Source organism: Ascidia mentula, chromosome 5 (genome assembly GCF_947561715.1).
Source record: "Ascidia mentula chromosome 5, kaAscMent1.1, whole genome shotgun sequence".
NCBI classification, from domain to species: Eukaryota; Metazoa; Chordata; class Ascidiacea; order Phlebobranchia; family Ascidiidae; genus Ascidia; species Ascidia mentula.
This window is the reverse complement of record NC_138570.1, coordinates 18,372,954-18,388,889: the sequence shown is the minus strand read 5'-3', so window position 1 is coordinate 18,388,889 and position 15,936 is coordinate 18,372,954. Positions and strand designations below refer to the sequence as shown.

The following is a 15,936-nucleotide window of genomic DNA, read 5'->3' as shown; positions in this document are numbered from 1 at the left end:
ACATGATTTGTTGGGCTTGACTTTCTGTAATATGTTTCGTTTCATAAAAAAATATATGAAAAATTACATTTTCGGTAAAAATCTCTGTCCAGTATGTAAATAAATGCTCAAAAATTACTTTAATAGTTGTGAATTTAGAGGCAAACGAAAAATTTTTAAGAGGTGATTCCCCTCGTCAAACATTCATGGTTTTTCAAAACGTGGAAGTTTCCTTTGTATTTGCAGTTAATTTTGGACAGAACGATGACTGCAAAACTGAATAACTGTAAGTAAAAGTAATAGGCATAGTATGAAATACAAAAATATATAAAACAAAAGGTTCTGTTTGATGCCGAAATGCAGACTAGTAAAATACTAAATACTGATAAAAATGAAAGATGGTGCAACGAACTCCTAAGTAACAAACCTAATTGATGCACAAAGATCATATTGTTATGTCACTAAAGCCAAATTGGTCGTTGTGTTGTGTGTAGTTTCCAGTAGGCTATATCACCTTTGCTGGCGTTGTCCCAAGTCTGACCATTTAAATATGAAGACACAAGGCAGACAATGTTAACTTCAATCCTTTTCACAAGCAGTTTACGCACCAACCGATGCAAAAGCAAACGATGGTCAAAGAGAAAAAGACCTCGCCAGTCAGGTGTGTGAAACAACGTTGTACACCAGACTGGAAAAAATGTCTCACTTTTGCGAAAATTTGCCGATAATCCGTGCAATATTAATTAGCTAATGCATTGACGTGTCACAGAAAACATTGCGATTGTCCGCGCAATTAACGATCGCCGAAACGAAATCCTCCACGCAAAAAAAAAATTTCCAATATGGGTTGTACAACATACAATGAAGGCAAAGCAAACTTGCGTTGACATAGTCAGAACTGGAAATTACACACAACGCATAATGACCAATTGGGCTTTAGTGACTTAACAATATGACCTTTATGAATCAATTAGTTTTGTTATTTTGAATTCATTGCATTGGCTTCATTTATAAATAATGGTGTTCAAACATTTGAAATTTTTCCTTCAGTAAACATTTGAATGGTTTACATTAAACATTTTTTGAAGCAGTTACAAAGATCAATTATTTATGATATTGTTAGTTTCACTTATCTGTAAAAGTGCCTCATTTTCTACATTTAGTTTCTCAGCTGTTGAAACTCTCGAAGCAACCAGAAGGATCCCTATATTTGGACCCAACGGCTATAAATTCGTTTTACAATAGTGACCCAGCAGTAGTAACCTACAGTATAGCTGGTCCAAAAGGAACTGGGAAAACCCTGCTTATACGACTTCTGTGTGGCTACATCAAGGAATCTGGTATCCTTAATTTGAAGGTAACGTCAGCATATTCTAAATAGCAACAAATGCTTAACAAAGATAAACATAGACACCAATTTACATCAGTTGCTTCAAAAGAGAAATATTTTCTTCATTCTTTGTAACTGCAATCGAACACATAAAAGTAATTGTTATTATAAATTTATACAAAAATGACCTTGCCTGAGACTTTTTCAAACAATGTAGTCAAAACTGCTGGTTTGCTTTTTCACCATGAACACAAAAAATGAAATGTGAAACTGGATTTTTGTTGTTAAGCCGGCAGATTCAATAAAACACTTTAAAGCTCGACTGGAGTGTGGTGGGTTTGAATTCACGGGAGATTCTGAAACAGAGGGAATAATATGTTGGAATGAGCGACTTCTATTCAGATGCCAAGAGGTAAAAGTTTACTTACATTATTGCAAATGATTTGAGTTTGATGTGTCTGCATTGCAGTTACTATGCCGCTACTTTCATTGTGTCGTCTGTAACAAGGCAACATTTTCATTTAAAAATAATAGAAACATTTTTTCTCTGCATAACAATCAGGGTCGAATTAGCTGGAAAAAAAAACGTATCGCAGAAAACTAAATTCCAATACTTAAATTTTGCTTTGTGTGCGATTGCACTTAAAAACCTGCTGTTTTAACTTGTTGACTAAACATTTGTTTTGTAATGCAATACCATCGTTTTATTGACTTCCGTAAGTATTTATTGCACAACAAAGGCTTGACAAAAAACGAGGTTTGAAAGAAAATAGTCTCTGACATTGCAAAGAAAACTTAACAACGTTGTTTACATCAGTGCTTGTTTCGTGTACGAGTGAATAGATAAAGAAGGATGCGGCGCCTTATAATATGCTGCGTGTTGCGATCTCGCGTCCAAAAAAATCTCCCAATTACCTGCAGTAGTTTTATAAAAAAATCTTTTGACAAAAAAATAAAACTGAGCATTCATAATTTGACATTTCTGGGAAAATCACCGTTTATCTATGATATACCTTATTTATTAATGCTGGTAGATTAAATTTGCTTCTCTTACTTTAGCACAAAGGTTAACTTAATATTGTAATAATGTAAAAACTATTTGCAACACCCCATGATTGCATTAGTACATGACTTTCTAGAGCATGTTAACAGATATTTCCAAATCCTGTGATCTACACATTTATGGTTGACACTCAAGGAACAGTGGAAACAGAAACAAGACAACAAGATCTCATCAAGGATCTCTGTCCTGCTTTGAGCCATTGGCATATATACAATGTCAAGGGGGGTTTTACTGATGAAGAAGTTGTTCGACAATTCAAAGTAACAAACAAAAATTTTTTCCTGTTGTTGCCAGGCATATTGCAATTTAAATGTACTGCTCTTCTGGCTTGAAATATATGTGCTGTGTTTATTCGACGCATCAGTACCTGATGAAGTCTCGCCGCATGGCAGACGAAACGTCGAATAAATACAGCACATATATTTCATGCCAGAAGAGCAGTACATTTTATACAAAAAAATTATTGGTTGTTTGCTTCTTAAAAGTTTCCAATCAACACAATACAAAACATACATATATTTCCTTGTAAAATGTATTCCTTTGTGAAAGCTTTTTGCACCCAACTTTTTGGTGGTAAGCAAGTACAGCAATTTCAAATAACACATGATCAGTTTTGTTGAAATTTCTGACTTGTAACACGCAGATCTGTTGTTCAACACTGGTCTGCACAGATTAATTCCTGTAGTCATTCGTGTAATTTTCAAAGCAAATGCCAACACTGTAAAAACTCATTAATATTCTAAATATTATCTTTTGATAGTTTGTTGCTATCATGTTCAGTTTTAATGATCTTTTGATTATCTTTTGTTTTAAGACTTTCATTTCTGTTGGCCATCAACTGAAGGAAATCACATGTCCCCCGCCTTTCAAGGTAATTTTTTATACATTGCCAAATGCTTATTCTCAACATGTGTTATAAGGTGGGCTTAGTTGTGGGGTGTTGTATACCACAGTAATAAGAAGTTTTGGCATTGGTAACTACATATATGGCTAATAACCATTTGATAATACACTTGGTTACCTGTCATGTTCCTCACAGAAATTGTTGTTTGTGGTTCGTGACTGGATTGGACCAGATTATGGATTTTCATCAGGACACGATTACATTACTTCTGTGCTTGACAAATATACTCTGGAAGGACTCCAGCTAGCATTCGAAGAAGTAAACTGTTTTACTTTTCCCAATATAAGCAAAACACCTGTTGATCCAAATGAGGGACTAAAAGGTATGAAGAACAAAATTCTGCTACTGAGTTCACAAATTATTTCTGGTTTGTTTGCTATTTAAAATTTATAGTAATTTGTCAATTGTGCTCATCTGCTATAGACACCCTATTCTCATTTTGAATTTTAATTAAATGACATATTTAAAAAAAAACGATCTATCCACATTATTTCACAGCTTTGTGGAAACGTTGAAAAACGTAAATAAAATATAGTTTGCCAGAAGGGCAGTATTCAGCAATTAGTGGAAATTATTTTGCAGTAGGAAAATATATTTTTTCATAAGTAGCATCATTAGTTCCATTTGTAAGAATATTTACAGACATGTTTTGTTGAACAGGGCTACCAGAGTTTCCAAGTAAATGCAGATTTACAAACTTTACAAAAAAAAATAAGTTGTTCATACCACTATCAAGCTTCGAAACAATGTTGTTATTGTGGAAAAACAGTGTGTAATAATTAAACAATTATTATTCAGTTAGTAATGTATTAAAATCCCAGAACAGCGATCTGTAGACAGCTCAGATCGATTTATTGAGAGAAAAATATATTTCGCCTAAAACAGCATCATCAGTTTCTCCATTTACCAAAACTTATTCAAATAGAATCTATTTGGTAAATGGAGAAACTGATGATGCCGTTTTAGGCGAAATATATTTTTCTCTCAATAAATCGATCTGAGCTGTCTACAGATCGCTGTTTTGGGATTTTAATACATTATTATTGATACGGTGTGCGATCGACAGCCTGCCAGGGGCCTTTGCTTTTTTGATCCAGTTTTGATTTACTAATCACATTATTCAGTTAGATTTTAAAGTTTAAATATAAAATAAACCTTTAAACAGTTAGCACTTTTAAGTTGTTTTGATGAAGTAAATTTGCTTACGTGGTTAGGTTTGAATGTATAAGGATGAGTGTTTTTTTCAGCTTTGGACCAAGATTTTGTTAAAGAATTTTTTGCCATGGCTGAATATATATCGGCTGATGTTTTATTCCGGAATGAAATTGATTACAATTGGTTGAAAGGCAAAAATTATTGTAGTCGAATGTTTCATTACGCGTCTATGCTGAGAGAGACACCAAACAAGGTGGTGGACGAATATATCATGGTAAGTTTAAGAACTTGATTGAAATGCATCAAATGTGGTTCTTGACAATTCCATCTATAACATGAATGAACATAGTTATTTACAATAGTTACGTAGTTATTTGTCGTACACTTGTGTTTAATTTGGTCACCAAAAAAAACAGTTGATTTAATTGAAAGTAGAGTAAACAGTCATTTTGCATGTAGCATGCATTATAATGTTGTTTAACTAACAACACCAGTGGTAGTAGTTAATGAACAGAATGGTTTTTTTTTGCAGGAAGGTATCAAGAACCAATACTGCATATACTGTGAAGATGCATTCCGCAAATATTGCATATATATGAAAGAGGCAAGTTTAGTAGACACAATATTGATGTTATGGTAAACACTATCCAAGGTTCACCACTAGCATGGTGGCAATGTTTTTTCGTTAGCAATTATGTTCAGTTTTTATGTTTACTTAGCATTAACATGGGTGATGCAACCAAACCTGAAATAATGCAGGTTTCATTTGTTTTAAGATAACACTGTGATGGTTATACAAGTCAAATAATATTCTGTACCAAATACCCAGTGGCACAATTGTACATAGTTTTATGCCGTATAAGCAATAGAGCCAATAATAAAGTTTATAGTCTGCACAATGTGGACTTCTTGCCGGCTATTTAGCTGACAAGATTGTTGTAAGTCACATCACAGCAGCACCGATAAGACCTATTAGGTCAAAACAGTGTCCCTGCCTGCAACTCACTATAGTTTTATCCCTATTTGTGTTTTAATTCAAGCTCTGTGTAGCACAGTTTTTTTTTAAAAAAAAGTAGCACAGGGGGGTGGCAACTTAAGGCGCACATTGCCCGTTTTCAAATGGTCGCAAAGGTACCCCATTGGTGCTATTATGTTATGGAGTAAAGTAAGGAGGTACCATAAGGTTAACAATGTTATAAACAGTGAAGGGAATGTAATTGTTAGTTGAAAATTACAAGAGTCCACTGATACTGAGGGGAGTTTAGCTTCGACCACGGCTGGGGAAAAGGGCTGACCCCTGCATTGGAACATGTCTCCAGCATGTATCCAATGAAATCCTGCACCTGTAGTGTTGTAATGAAATTGAATTATGGCTCAGTAATGATAACGTGTTCTTGTCGCAGAATTTTGAATCAAATATTGCAGCTGAAAGTGACTTTGACGCAGTGCATAAAAAAATTGTGACGATGGCTTGTCAGTCGATCGATTCTTTAATGGAGAAAGATCATCTCCTGGACAAGCACTTCCACAGTAGGAGAGAAGACTGCCTGAGACGAATCGAGCTGAGGAAACGGGATTACAAAAAGATGTATGAACCCTTGCTGGTAAGACACATTGTGACGCTGCTGGTTTCTGTGCTTGTATGCGTTTTACATTTCATCTAAATCATATACCGGTGAGTACATGTGATTGGTCGCCCACCCCGATGTTCACACTCAAAAGGTGGGGCCTAAAAAATAAAAAGTTACAAATCTTGCTTTTAAACTCAGTGGAATGTGCGACTGTAACATTTTCTTCTCGATTGTTTTGCCGAGAGCTGCAATGAATGTCTCACTCGCTCATGCGGTTCCAATGAACTTATCCAAGCTAAACTAACTTTTATGGGATTTAACTGTGGTGAAACAGTTATTTACACATATTGTGTTGCTGTTGTTGCCAGGCATATTGTATTTTAATTCATCTGTTCTTCTGGCACTTAAACATAACTATTATTCACCGACGTTTCGCCAGTTTAACTTTTAAACCAAATTGAAACTCGACAGATTGAACACCAGCGTAAGATGGCGAGTAAACAAGGGAAAGAGTTCCAGGACGCTGTTGATTTGTACAAAAAACTTTTGTCGGTGAGAGATTTAATTACGAGCAAATCTTGTCTCCAATATTTTAAATACGGTCCGGTTGAACATAACGCGTCAGAAATACAAACTAGTTCATTTAGATAGGCAATTGTTTTGTCAAGATAAATTAATTCTATGCAAAATAAGAACTATCTCTTACTGAAATAACGACTTACACCGTTTTTTTTTTTTTAACTACGTGTCACATAAAAAAGTGGTTTTCCGTGCTGTTTGTTTTCAGGTATATTTACAATTGTTTTTCTTCAGAAAGCGCAAAGGATGTGGTTGGATGACATCGATTTCGACGTCAAGGAGCGAGAGGCGAGAGAAGAAGCCATCAGTTCCTTCATCAACTCCTTCACGGCGAAGGAACGCAGCTTGGTTTCTTTCACCAAAAATTTGGCCGAACTGGAAGATGAGTTGAAGTTGAGGAAGAAAGAATCGGTCGCCTCCAGGAAAGATTTCTATGTGCGTCATCTACAACAGGGTTCTGCAAATAGTGGGTCACGGCCCAATTTAGGGTCCAAAGATCCACCATTATTGGGTCGCAAAAAAAGTACTCTGGCTATTTTTGTCATCGTCACTTGCTTTAAGTTTTCACACAATAATATTTTTGCAAAAGTTTCCATTCTTACGTCACAGTTATGCTCTGTTGGGTTTCTCGCGAGCAAAGACGACTGAGAGTAAAATCGCATGGGATCTAATTTGGGTCGTGGGACATTAGGAATATTCTTTGTGAGTCGTTTGAAAAAGTATTTTCGTACCTCTGTTCTATACTAACCCTGTGTCTTGTTTCAATTTTTAGTTCTTTGTGTAAAATTGAAACAAAATTTACTCCTGTATTAAAGAAATAACGAGGCGATTTATGCTGAGGATACCTTTTGAACAGGGTTTCAGACCTCCTATGATGCTACTATTATCTACTGCAGTGCTTCCCAACCTTTTTCAGTTCGCGACCCATTTTTAATGCAAGTTTTATTGTGCGACCCACAATGAGATATGACCAAACGAATATAAAACAATTTAATCAGAAAAGAATAAATAATAAATTGTTGCATAAATGTTACGTAATAATAATGCAATAATTTCGTGATCTAATAGAAAACTGTAACATTTAGAACCACCTAACATAGCTTAGCGACCCACTGGTTGGGAAGCACTGATTTACTGTACAACACAACGTCAAACCCACTTGATAATGTGTTTTAAACTTGCAGGTTGAAGTTCACAAAAGATTCAAAATTCTCTCGCAAGTGAGTGCTGAAAAATACGAGGAAGAGATGTCTGTAAGTTTTCATTATTTTGTACAAAACCTAAAGCCAGCAACCTACGGAACCGATCCCGTTGTTATTTAAATATATTTTTCCACGCAAATTCGAACATCCAGGGTTAAAATAAGCGCTTGTTTTAAAAATAGGATTTGCTTTTCTCAGCATAAGTTTTCTCTTACAAAATGTCGGTATTTGTCTCTTTGTACGGTTCAGGTTGCCTACATTTCTGCTAAGTCGCATCTTCCACAGACGTAATAAGATATTTTGTCACACCGGGGCTCGAACCCGAGATATCCGGGTCACGAATTCCGACCGTTTTTTTTACTTGGTGTATGAATCGAGCCTTTATATATTTTTTTTGATCCATTTATTAGAATTTTTTTACCACACTTGAATTCGAACCCACGTCATCCTGGCCACGAATCCCGATCAGGTTTTCGTGCTGTTTTTTTGACCACATCGGGATTTGAGCCCATGATATACTGGCCACGAATCCCGATCAGGTTTTTTATTATTATTTGGGTCGGACGCTTGACCTGTGCTGCCAATCGCCCTCTAATTTTCGTGATGTTTGTGTTGAATATTAGCATTTGTAGACATATCGCCCTCTCGTGGCAATTCTCTAGCCAAATAAAAAAATTCCATGTGTATTTTTCAAGAGCAACTGCGTCCACTGGATCGATTCACATAAGTTTGAAAGTTATCACGGGACATCGTCCACCACTGCCTTCCAACATTTCATCGAAGTCACGGAGGACATGAGGATGTTGCCTGTGTTCAGCGAATATTTAGACGGATTACAAAACAATATAGACTTGCTTAAGAAGTCGTTCCTTAGACGTAACACCAAGTTTGAGGTAAGTTTATGGTGGTAAGAATAAAAAAAAGCAACTAAATTTGATGCCATCGCATAGAGAAGAGTTGGAACTTACAAAAAAATGCAAATTAGTCGGTAGTTGAACGATTCATTTTTCTGCAAAATCCAGTTCCATTTTTGTTGCTCTTTTAACCAAATACTGAGTAACCAGGGGGGCAAATGGCCCTAGGGGGGTGGCTAAACCATTTTTTCGGAGACTAATTTCGATCAAACTTTGTAGATATGAAATGGATCTTTCATAAAATCACAAATGATTGGACACTTAAACGATTCATTTTTCCACAAATACAGCCTGATTTTTTTGCTCCATTTTCAACAGCACCCACCAGCAAGTTACTACCTAATTGGAATAGCCCAAAACCCCACTAAAACTGCCCCAAACACCCTAAAATTCGCCATGACAACAGCACGCACATGTGCGCTCATTCAACCGTAAATTTAACTTAATTGCGTCACTGCTTTGCTTGGTGATGCATGACTTTGCATTGTGACACAGGTCAACACGGTGGGCATTTCCCAGCACCAAAACTAATTTTCATAGAAATACCAATATGCGTCCTTTATTAGTACCAGCTTTCGCGAGCTTGCACCAACAACCATTATAGGCATAGACCAGAGACGGACACGGCAAATTGAAGAAATTCCCTTGTAACCAGTGTCACTTTTTGTCCTATATTCAAATTGCCGCTTTACTAAAGAAACGTGTTAAACTCTGTTGGAAATGAAAGTTCAAAGTTACAATTTTAACAATGTTGTTGGGATTTCACTGACCTAAAAATTACTCATCCTGTTTTGTTGTTTCTTGCAGAAAGAGTTTCGGGCGAAATACGACAAGAAAAGAAACGAAATTCTCGAAAACTACAGTAAATATCTCCTGGTAAAATTTCTTTTTTTCTCTGGTTAAAATGTTACAAACTTTTCTTTTACTTTTCGCATTTTTTTCCATTTCTTATTACTCAACAAATCGTGTTTCTTTGATTTTTGTTGCATTTTTAGTGTCGGAATCCTCATAAGTTTGTTATAACAACGCCAATATTCAAATTACCATCAGGCTGTCGAGATCATTTTCATAAATTTGCCAAATCAAAATGTTTTTTCTGATTTATGGAAAATCTGTTTCACCAAAAACTGAAAATTCAAATCGCAGGAAAACTTTCAAAAATTTACAACGTACGAAAAATACTCGAGCGCCGAAGCTTACGCCGCCCAAGTAGCGAGGCAAGATTGGCACGAAAGCTGCAAGTTCGGGCACGAGACGGTGGAGATGTTCAACATTTATTTCGCGAAGCTGATGAATCAGGATTTGCCGAAGCAGAAAGAACAGCTTTGGGAGGAAATTCAACTGCTTGTCGCTGATGAGGTGGGAAAGGCGACAAACTGCTCGATGAAATATAAAAAAGAGGAGTTATGTGTATAACGGATTAAATTGTTTGGTTTTTTTTTAGACAATGTCACAAATCAATTCCTTAACTGGTGGAATTTGTAGTTTTGTGCCAATTAAAACTGTTTGCATTTACAAAAAATTGGCCGAATTAATTAACTATTGGCTGCAATGTGTTGACTGCGAAGCCAGTGAACCAAGTGATCATGTTCAAACTAATAAAATCCGAATTTTGTTATTAATTTCCAGAAAGAAATCAACATCTTGGTGCTGGAATGCATGGAGCAGTACAGAATCGCCATCAAGGTGGACCTCGCTTCGTGGTAATAATTTCCTCGTAGAGATTCAAACGCATTTTTTCGTACGCACAGGACGACCTGAAAGGGAACGAGATGCTGTTGAAAAATGCTCATGCAAAAGGTGTGAAGAGCGCCAAGGCTGTGATGACCGAATCTCAACATTGGAAGGACGAGAACACGAGATCTAACGTAGAGAAGAAACTTGATGCCAGATTGGGGGAAGAAAGTGAATTTCTCGATACTTTTTTCAAGGTGTGCAATTTTATTGAAACCATTATGTTAAAAAGTGTTCTATATTAGAGAAAAGGAATCAACATGTGGTGGTACCGACCGATCTGTCGTATTTTGTCAGGTATCCAATATCACTTACAAAGAGCGATTGACGAATTTACAGAAAATGTGAACGCCATTTAGGTGAAATTAACGTTTCTGTGATATTTCAAAAAAAAAGATCGCACTGACGCCGATTGTCAATCATTGTTTGTGAGTAATTTTGGATCTTTCATATAAGGTTCGTGGAAACAACGCGGTATCTTGCTATGAAGTAATAACGTAGATTCGACTTCACCGGGGCCTAAAATCAAAATGGCAGTTTCTCGGTGCCTCAAATAGCCATATATAAATTTGATATGCATATGAAGTCTAAATATTCAGCTGCTGCTTGTACAAGTTAACCAACATCTATTTCGCTTGGGGGCGTCCAAAAATACGATTGTATATTCATGCAAGCACTCAGAATGAATTCATAACCGCGGAATATTGAAATATATTTACTTCCGCTTTAGTTTTTTTTTTGAGACCGCTTTCCAAATTGTTTCATTTGAATTTCGAGGGAGAGTGGGAAAAGGGGGCAGAAAGTCTGTGATCGACTTAAAGATTTAATGTCGTCCTTTACCTTTCAGAACAAGGTTGAGATAAAGTTGTTGAAAGCAACCAAACAAATATCGATGAAGTACGAAGAAATGATGGACAGAGGGGTAAAGATAATTCTCAACCTTAAAATACTAAGTTTCACAATTGGCCAATTTATCAACCAAAATTTGGAGAAAAAAGATTTAAAACAGATCCTCCTAAGAAATATATTGGTTTGATGCATTTCGGTGGCTCACTAACTTTAGTAATTAGGCGTGATAGGCTCTTAACAAGTTTCAAAGAATTCACGAGTTTATTAATGCCAGTGTAAAAATCCAATTTTTCAGTCGAAATTAGGTCGATAATTTTCTTGAAGAAATTGTGGAGATTGTAAAATTTAACGCTTTAATACTGAAAGCAAAATGTTTCCACACTTGTTACTATTTTCTTAAAATGCGGACAAAACATTGTGTTTAACTCATTAGTGTTTTCTATACAGTTCCCCGATGTCGACACAATGGAGATGTTTGATACACTGCATGAAAAATCGGCCGCCTCCGCCATGCAGAAGTCGAGTATCAGCAAGAAAGTCATCAAAGACAATCCCGACATTAAGAAAAGCCTCCGTCTATGCAGGGAACGCTTCAGACAGATGTTTGAGATGAAAATGGTAAATTAAACTCAAAACGATTGAGTACGGATAGGTCAAGATCAAGTAACGTCGGTACACAAGAAAACAACTTATCTAATAAAAAACTGCTTTAATCCTGCCTGCTCTGATTGGTGCCAATATTAACTTTGATGGCCGTGGAGCAATCTTAATTTAAGATACGAATGTGAAAATCATTTCTTCGTTACGTCGACAGGTCTGTGGTATATCCCTACCGTCTAAAGTCACGACGTCATCACCACGACCTTTTAGAGAGGATTTATAACATAAGTTCTTCACTTGTATTTTATCACATAGCTATTCGAACCAAGGTGTTGTGCGTAAACCCGGTGTGGCAAGTTCAATAAATGGATGTTTGTTCTTAGAAAGTTTAATATAGTTCATTATCCATCTGTCCCAATGTTAAGTTTATGTTTCTTCAAGACTCTTTTGTTTGTAGGCAATGAAGAGCTTGTCGTCCAACATCAACAACTTTCAAAATCACAAAAAAGGTGGAAACGTGGTGAGTGATTTGTATACAGTCAGGAGTCACCTAATGCTGAAACTGTGTACAAGCTATAGTGTACCTTGGCCACAATGTACCCCGTAAAACAGCTGAGCTCCTGTAGCTCAGTTGGTAGAGCGTTGGGCCTGGTTAGCCCAGGGTCGTGAGTTCAAACCTCACTGGGAGCATGATTTTTCAAATCTCGCTCCGACTTGTCAGGAAAATGTGGCTGATCCAGCTAGGCTGCATTACCTGGGCTGCCAAGCCCGAAAACCTCAAGTTATAATGGCTGACATCGAATCTTCAAACAAAATCCAACAGCTTCCTTAAATTTGTGCCTTGCTTACAATATTCGCAATTGTCGATAGAAGACGGTTTATTTTTGTTAAATGCCTGCTTGTCCTGGTAACTCACGCTAGTCGTTCCCTATAAAGAATCACACGATTTTTTTTAACAGACCATGTTATCGTTTCTTTCCCCAACCGACCTTCTCTGTCCTCCCAATCACGTGCTTGGCAAAGGTCGAACGTCGATTGTACATAGCGCTTACCACAAACTTCACGGTGAGGTGGCGGTAAAGAGCACGGACATGGCAGGAACGCAGAAGGATCTGGAGCGCCGTTTAGCGACGTAAGTTTTAAACTAATCTAAACACTAGGTTGCGCTATAGGCGAAACATTAGAGATTTGACTTGTGTTGGTACCAAGCATATGTTAACCTGTCAAATGGATGGTAGTTGCGTCGTTTCGAGTATTAGGTGTTTTTTTATTGTTTTTTTTTTGTTTTTTTTTGCCAAAGACTTATTTGCCATCTCTAACTTTAGGAGTAATTCCTAACGAGCATACTTCGTATGTGTGGAAATGATTTTTTTTATGAATTTTTTAAAAGAGTATAATTTGGTATTATGTTATGTCAGCCACAATGGTCTTACATTCTTGTTATCCGAAAACATTTTGCTAATTCACTCCCTGATTGTTTCAGCATCACACGTACCGTCGAACTTCTGAACATAAACAACCACTCCAACATAGTGCGGGTTATCGGCTATACTTTCTGGAAGGGAAGGATCGGCACTGTCATGGAACGCATGGACGGGGGGAGCCTCAAAACCTTTTTGATCAGTAAACGTAACGGCACCTACCTCGTCCCTCACATTCCAACTTCTCTCAAACTTCGTTTCTCCGCCGACATCGCCACCGCTTTAGCATTCCTCAGCACCACCACGCGGTTGAATGTGTGCGCTCCACGCATCGATGACGTCATGCTGACGTCAGACTACCGCTGTAAGGTGTCGGTGTTTAAGTACAGCAACATCGACCGCGATGGCACCGACGGAGTCATAAGTTCGTCACTTCTGGGTGATATGATTTCTGTGGTGTTGTCAAGGAAACTTAAAGTTGACGGAAGTAAGGGGAAACCCCAGCAAGATCCGAACCCGGGCAAGGAAGATGCGAAGATGGTCGGTGAGTTGGAGGACGTGGTGGAACTGTGCATGGGCCGCTCGGATCTCGTTGAATGCAGAGACACATTGCTAAAGATGTGTTTGCAGGCAGGTGATATTGCACAGGATATTGCTGCCATAACGCGACAATCGCCAAATGTTCGAAACTCGCTGAAAGATCAGAAACTGGTGCCCATATTCTGTGCGCAGTCGCAATGAGAGTCGCGTGCAGATTTTATTTTATTTAATTCAATTTTTATTGTGTATTTGAAAAAAAAACACTGCTGGTTCCAAGGCTTCAATATCTTGTAGAAAATAGTGATTACCTCATATTGTTCGTTTTAATTTGCTCAATAATTTGTTTTATATTTTTTTTTTGTTAGTTGATGTAAAATTCGCCTGTATTTCTTTTGCATTTAATCTTTTTTCATAGTTTTAACACTCCTTGCTCGTAGTGCGAACATCGTTTTTCATGCAAGGAAACTAAAAACACTTCATTTTATCTGCGGGTTTGTAGTGTGTGATTCTTGTGTCGTCAAATTTATTTTTTCCAATTTCCTACGTTTTTAAAAGAAACGTTCCAAATGATGTTTGTTTTACGTCGTTTAAGCTCGGCGCAATTTTGACTTCCTTTTAATTCTCTGTTAATAAACAGCTAAGCGATTCGTAGGCAATTATTCAGCAAATATAACTTTTCTTTCATTACGTAAACAAAGGATGGGACTTGCATCAAACCACAATTGAGAAGACAGCCTACTTTAACGATTCATTTTCTGCTAAATACAATTCTCTTTTCTGCATATTAAACCAAAATACTGACCAACCATGCAGGGGCTCAAACATCTCCAGGGGGCAGGTACAGCATTTGTCCAATTGTGTACGAACGAAGTATTCAACTTTCATTTAACCACAATAGACTCGGGGCCCTTAACGATTTAGTTTTTTCTTAAATACAGCTTGAATTGGCTTTTGGTTATTAATAACACCCAGCACCAAGTAACTATCCGATCTTAAACGCCCCAAACCCCACCTTTTTCGATTTTATTTTAGGTTGGTAAGTGACGAGGAGCTACATTATAGTAATAGGGTTTTCAAATTTACTTTATCCTTCTGAATAATTCCTTTAGTTTCTGTTGCAGGTCTCATTGTCAAAAGAGGTTTTGATTATTATTCAAACTTGAATAAATAGATTAGATTGATGCAAAAAACTTGGATTTTGCTAAAATTGCCTCGTCACGAGTAGCATATTAGCTTTGGCTTTTCTTTCCAAACTAGATTAGATTTTATGACAAACATACACAAGTACAGCGTCAAACCCTCAGGCGAAAATTTCCTACTAAATTCTGAAGCGCGTCATTATCTCTTCGAACTCGGCACATTTGTCAGTTGAATTACCGATAATCAGCTTTACGGTTTTACACGCTTTACGGTGTGATTTTATTTTCATTAAATATATTTTTTTTCCAATTTCCTACGTTTTTGAATGAAACATTCCAAATGATGTTTGTTTTACGTCGTTTATGCTCGGCGCAATTCTGATTTCGTTTTGATTCTCTGCTAATAAACAGCTTTTGGGGGGATTCATAGGCAACTATTCAGCAACTATAACTTTGCTTTCATTACGTAAACAAAGGATGGGACTTGCATCAAACCACATTTGAGAAGACAGCCTACTTTAACGATTCATTTTCTGCTAAATACAATCCTCTTTTCTGCATATTAAACCAACATGCTGACCAATCATGCAGGGGGGCAGGCACAACATTTGTCCAATTGTGTACGAACGAAGTATTCCACTTTCATTTAACCACAATAGACTGGGCCCTGGACGATTTAGTTTTTTCGTAAATACAGCTTGAATTGGCTTCTGGTTTTTAATAACACCCAGCACCAAGCAACTATCCGATTTTAAGCGCCCCCCACCTTTTTCGATTTTATTTTTGGTTGGTAAAAAAACTTGGAGTTAGCTTAAGTTGCTTCTGGACGAGTAGCATATTGGGTTTGGCTTTTCTTTCCAAACGAGATAAAAATTTTATGACAAACTCACACAAGTATTTTAAGCGTCGAACCCTCAGGCGAAAATTTCCTGGTAAATTCTGAAGCTCGTCATTAT

General features: G+C 37.0%; 1 protein-coding gene across 1 annotated transcript; it reads left to right on the top strand.

Moving 5' to 3' along the window:
- Positions 1–174: 174 nt before the first annotated feature.
- LOC145903672 (uncharacterized) lies at positions 175–14,483 on the top strand. The gene is made up of 22 exons (XM_082991783.1): positions 175–265; positions 1,143–1,336; positions 1,599–1,721; positions 2,462–2,632; positions 3,187–3,243; positions 3,412–3,598; positions 4,524–4,705; positions 4,964–5,035; positions 5,835–6,035; positions 6,474–6,554; positions 6,816–7,016; positions 7,766–7,834; positions 8,479–8,676; positions 9,505–9,573; positions 9,844–10,056; positions 10,327–10,383; positions 10,449–10,628; positions 11,279–11,353; positions 11,728–11,898; positions 12,338–12,400; positions 12,840–13,012; positions 13,364–14,483. Exons 1-22 carry the CDS (start codon positions 244–246, stop codon positions 14,040–14,042), a joined length of 3,438 nt encoding a protein of 1,145 aa, XP_082847909.1. The 5' UTR covers positions 175–243; the 3' UTR covers positions 14,043–14,483.
- The last annotated feature ends 1,453 nt before the right edge of the window (positions 14,484–15,936 follow it).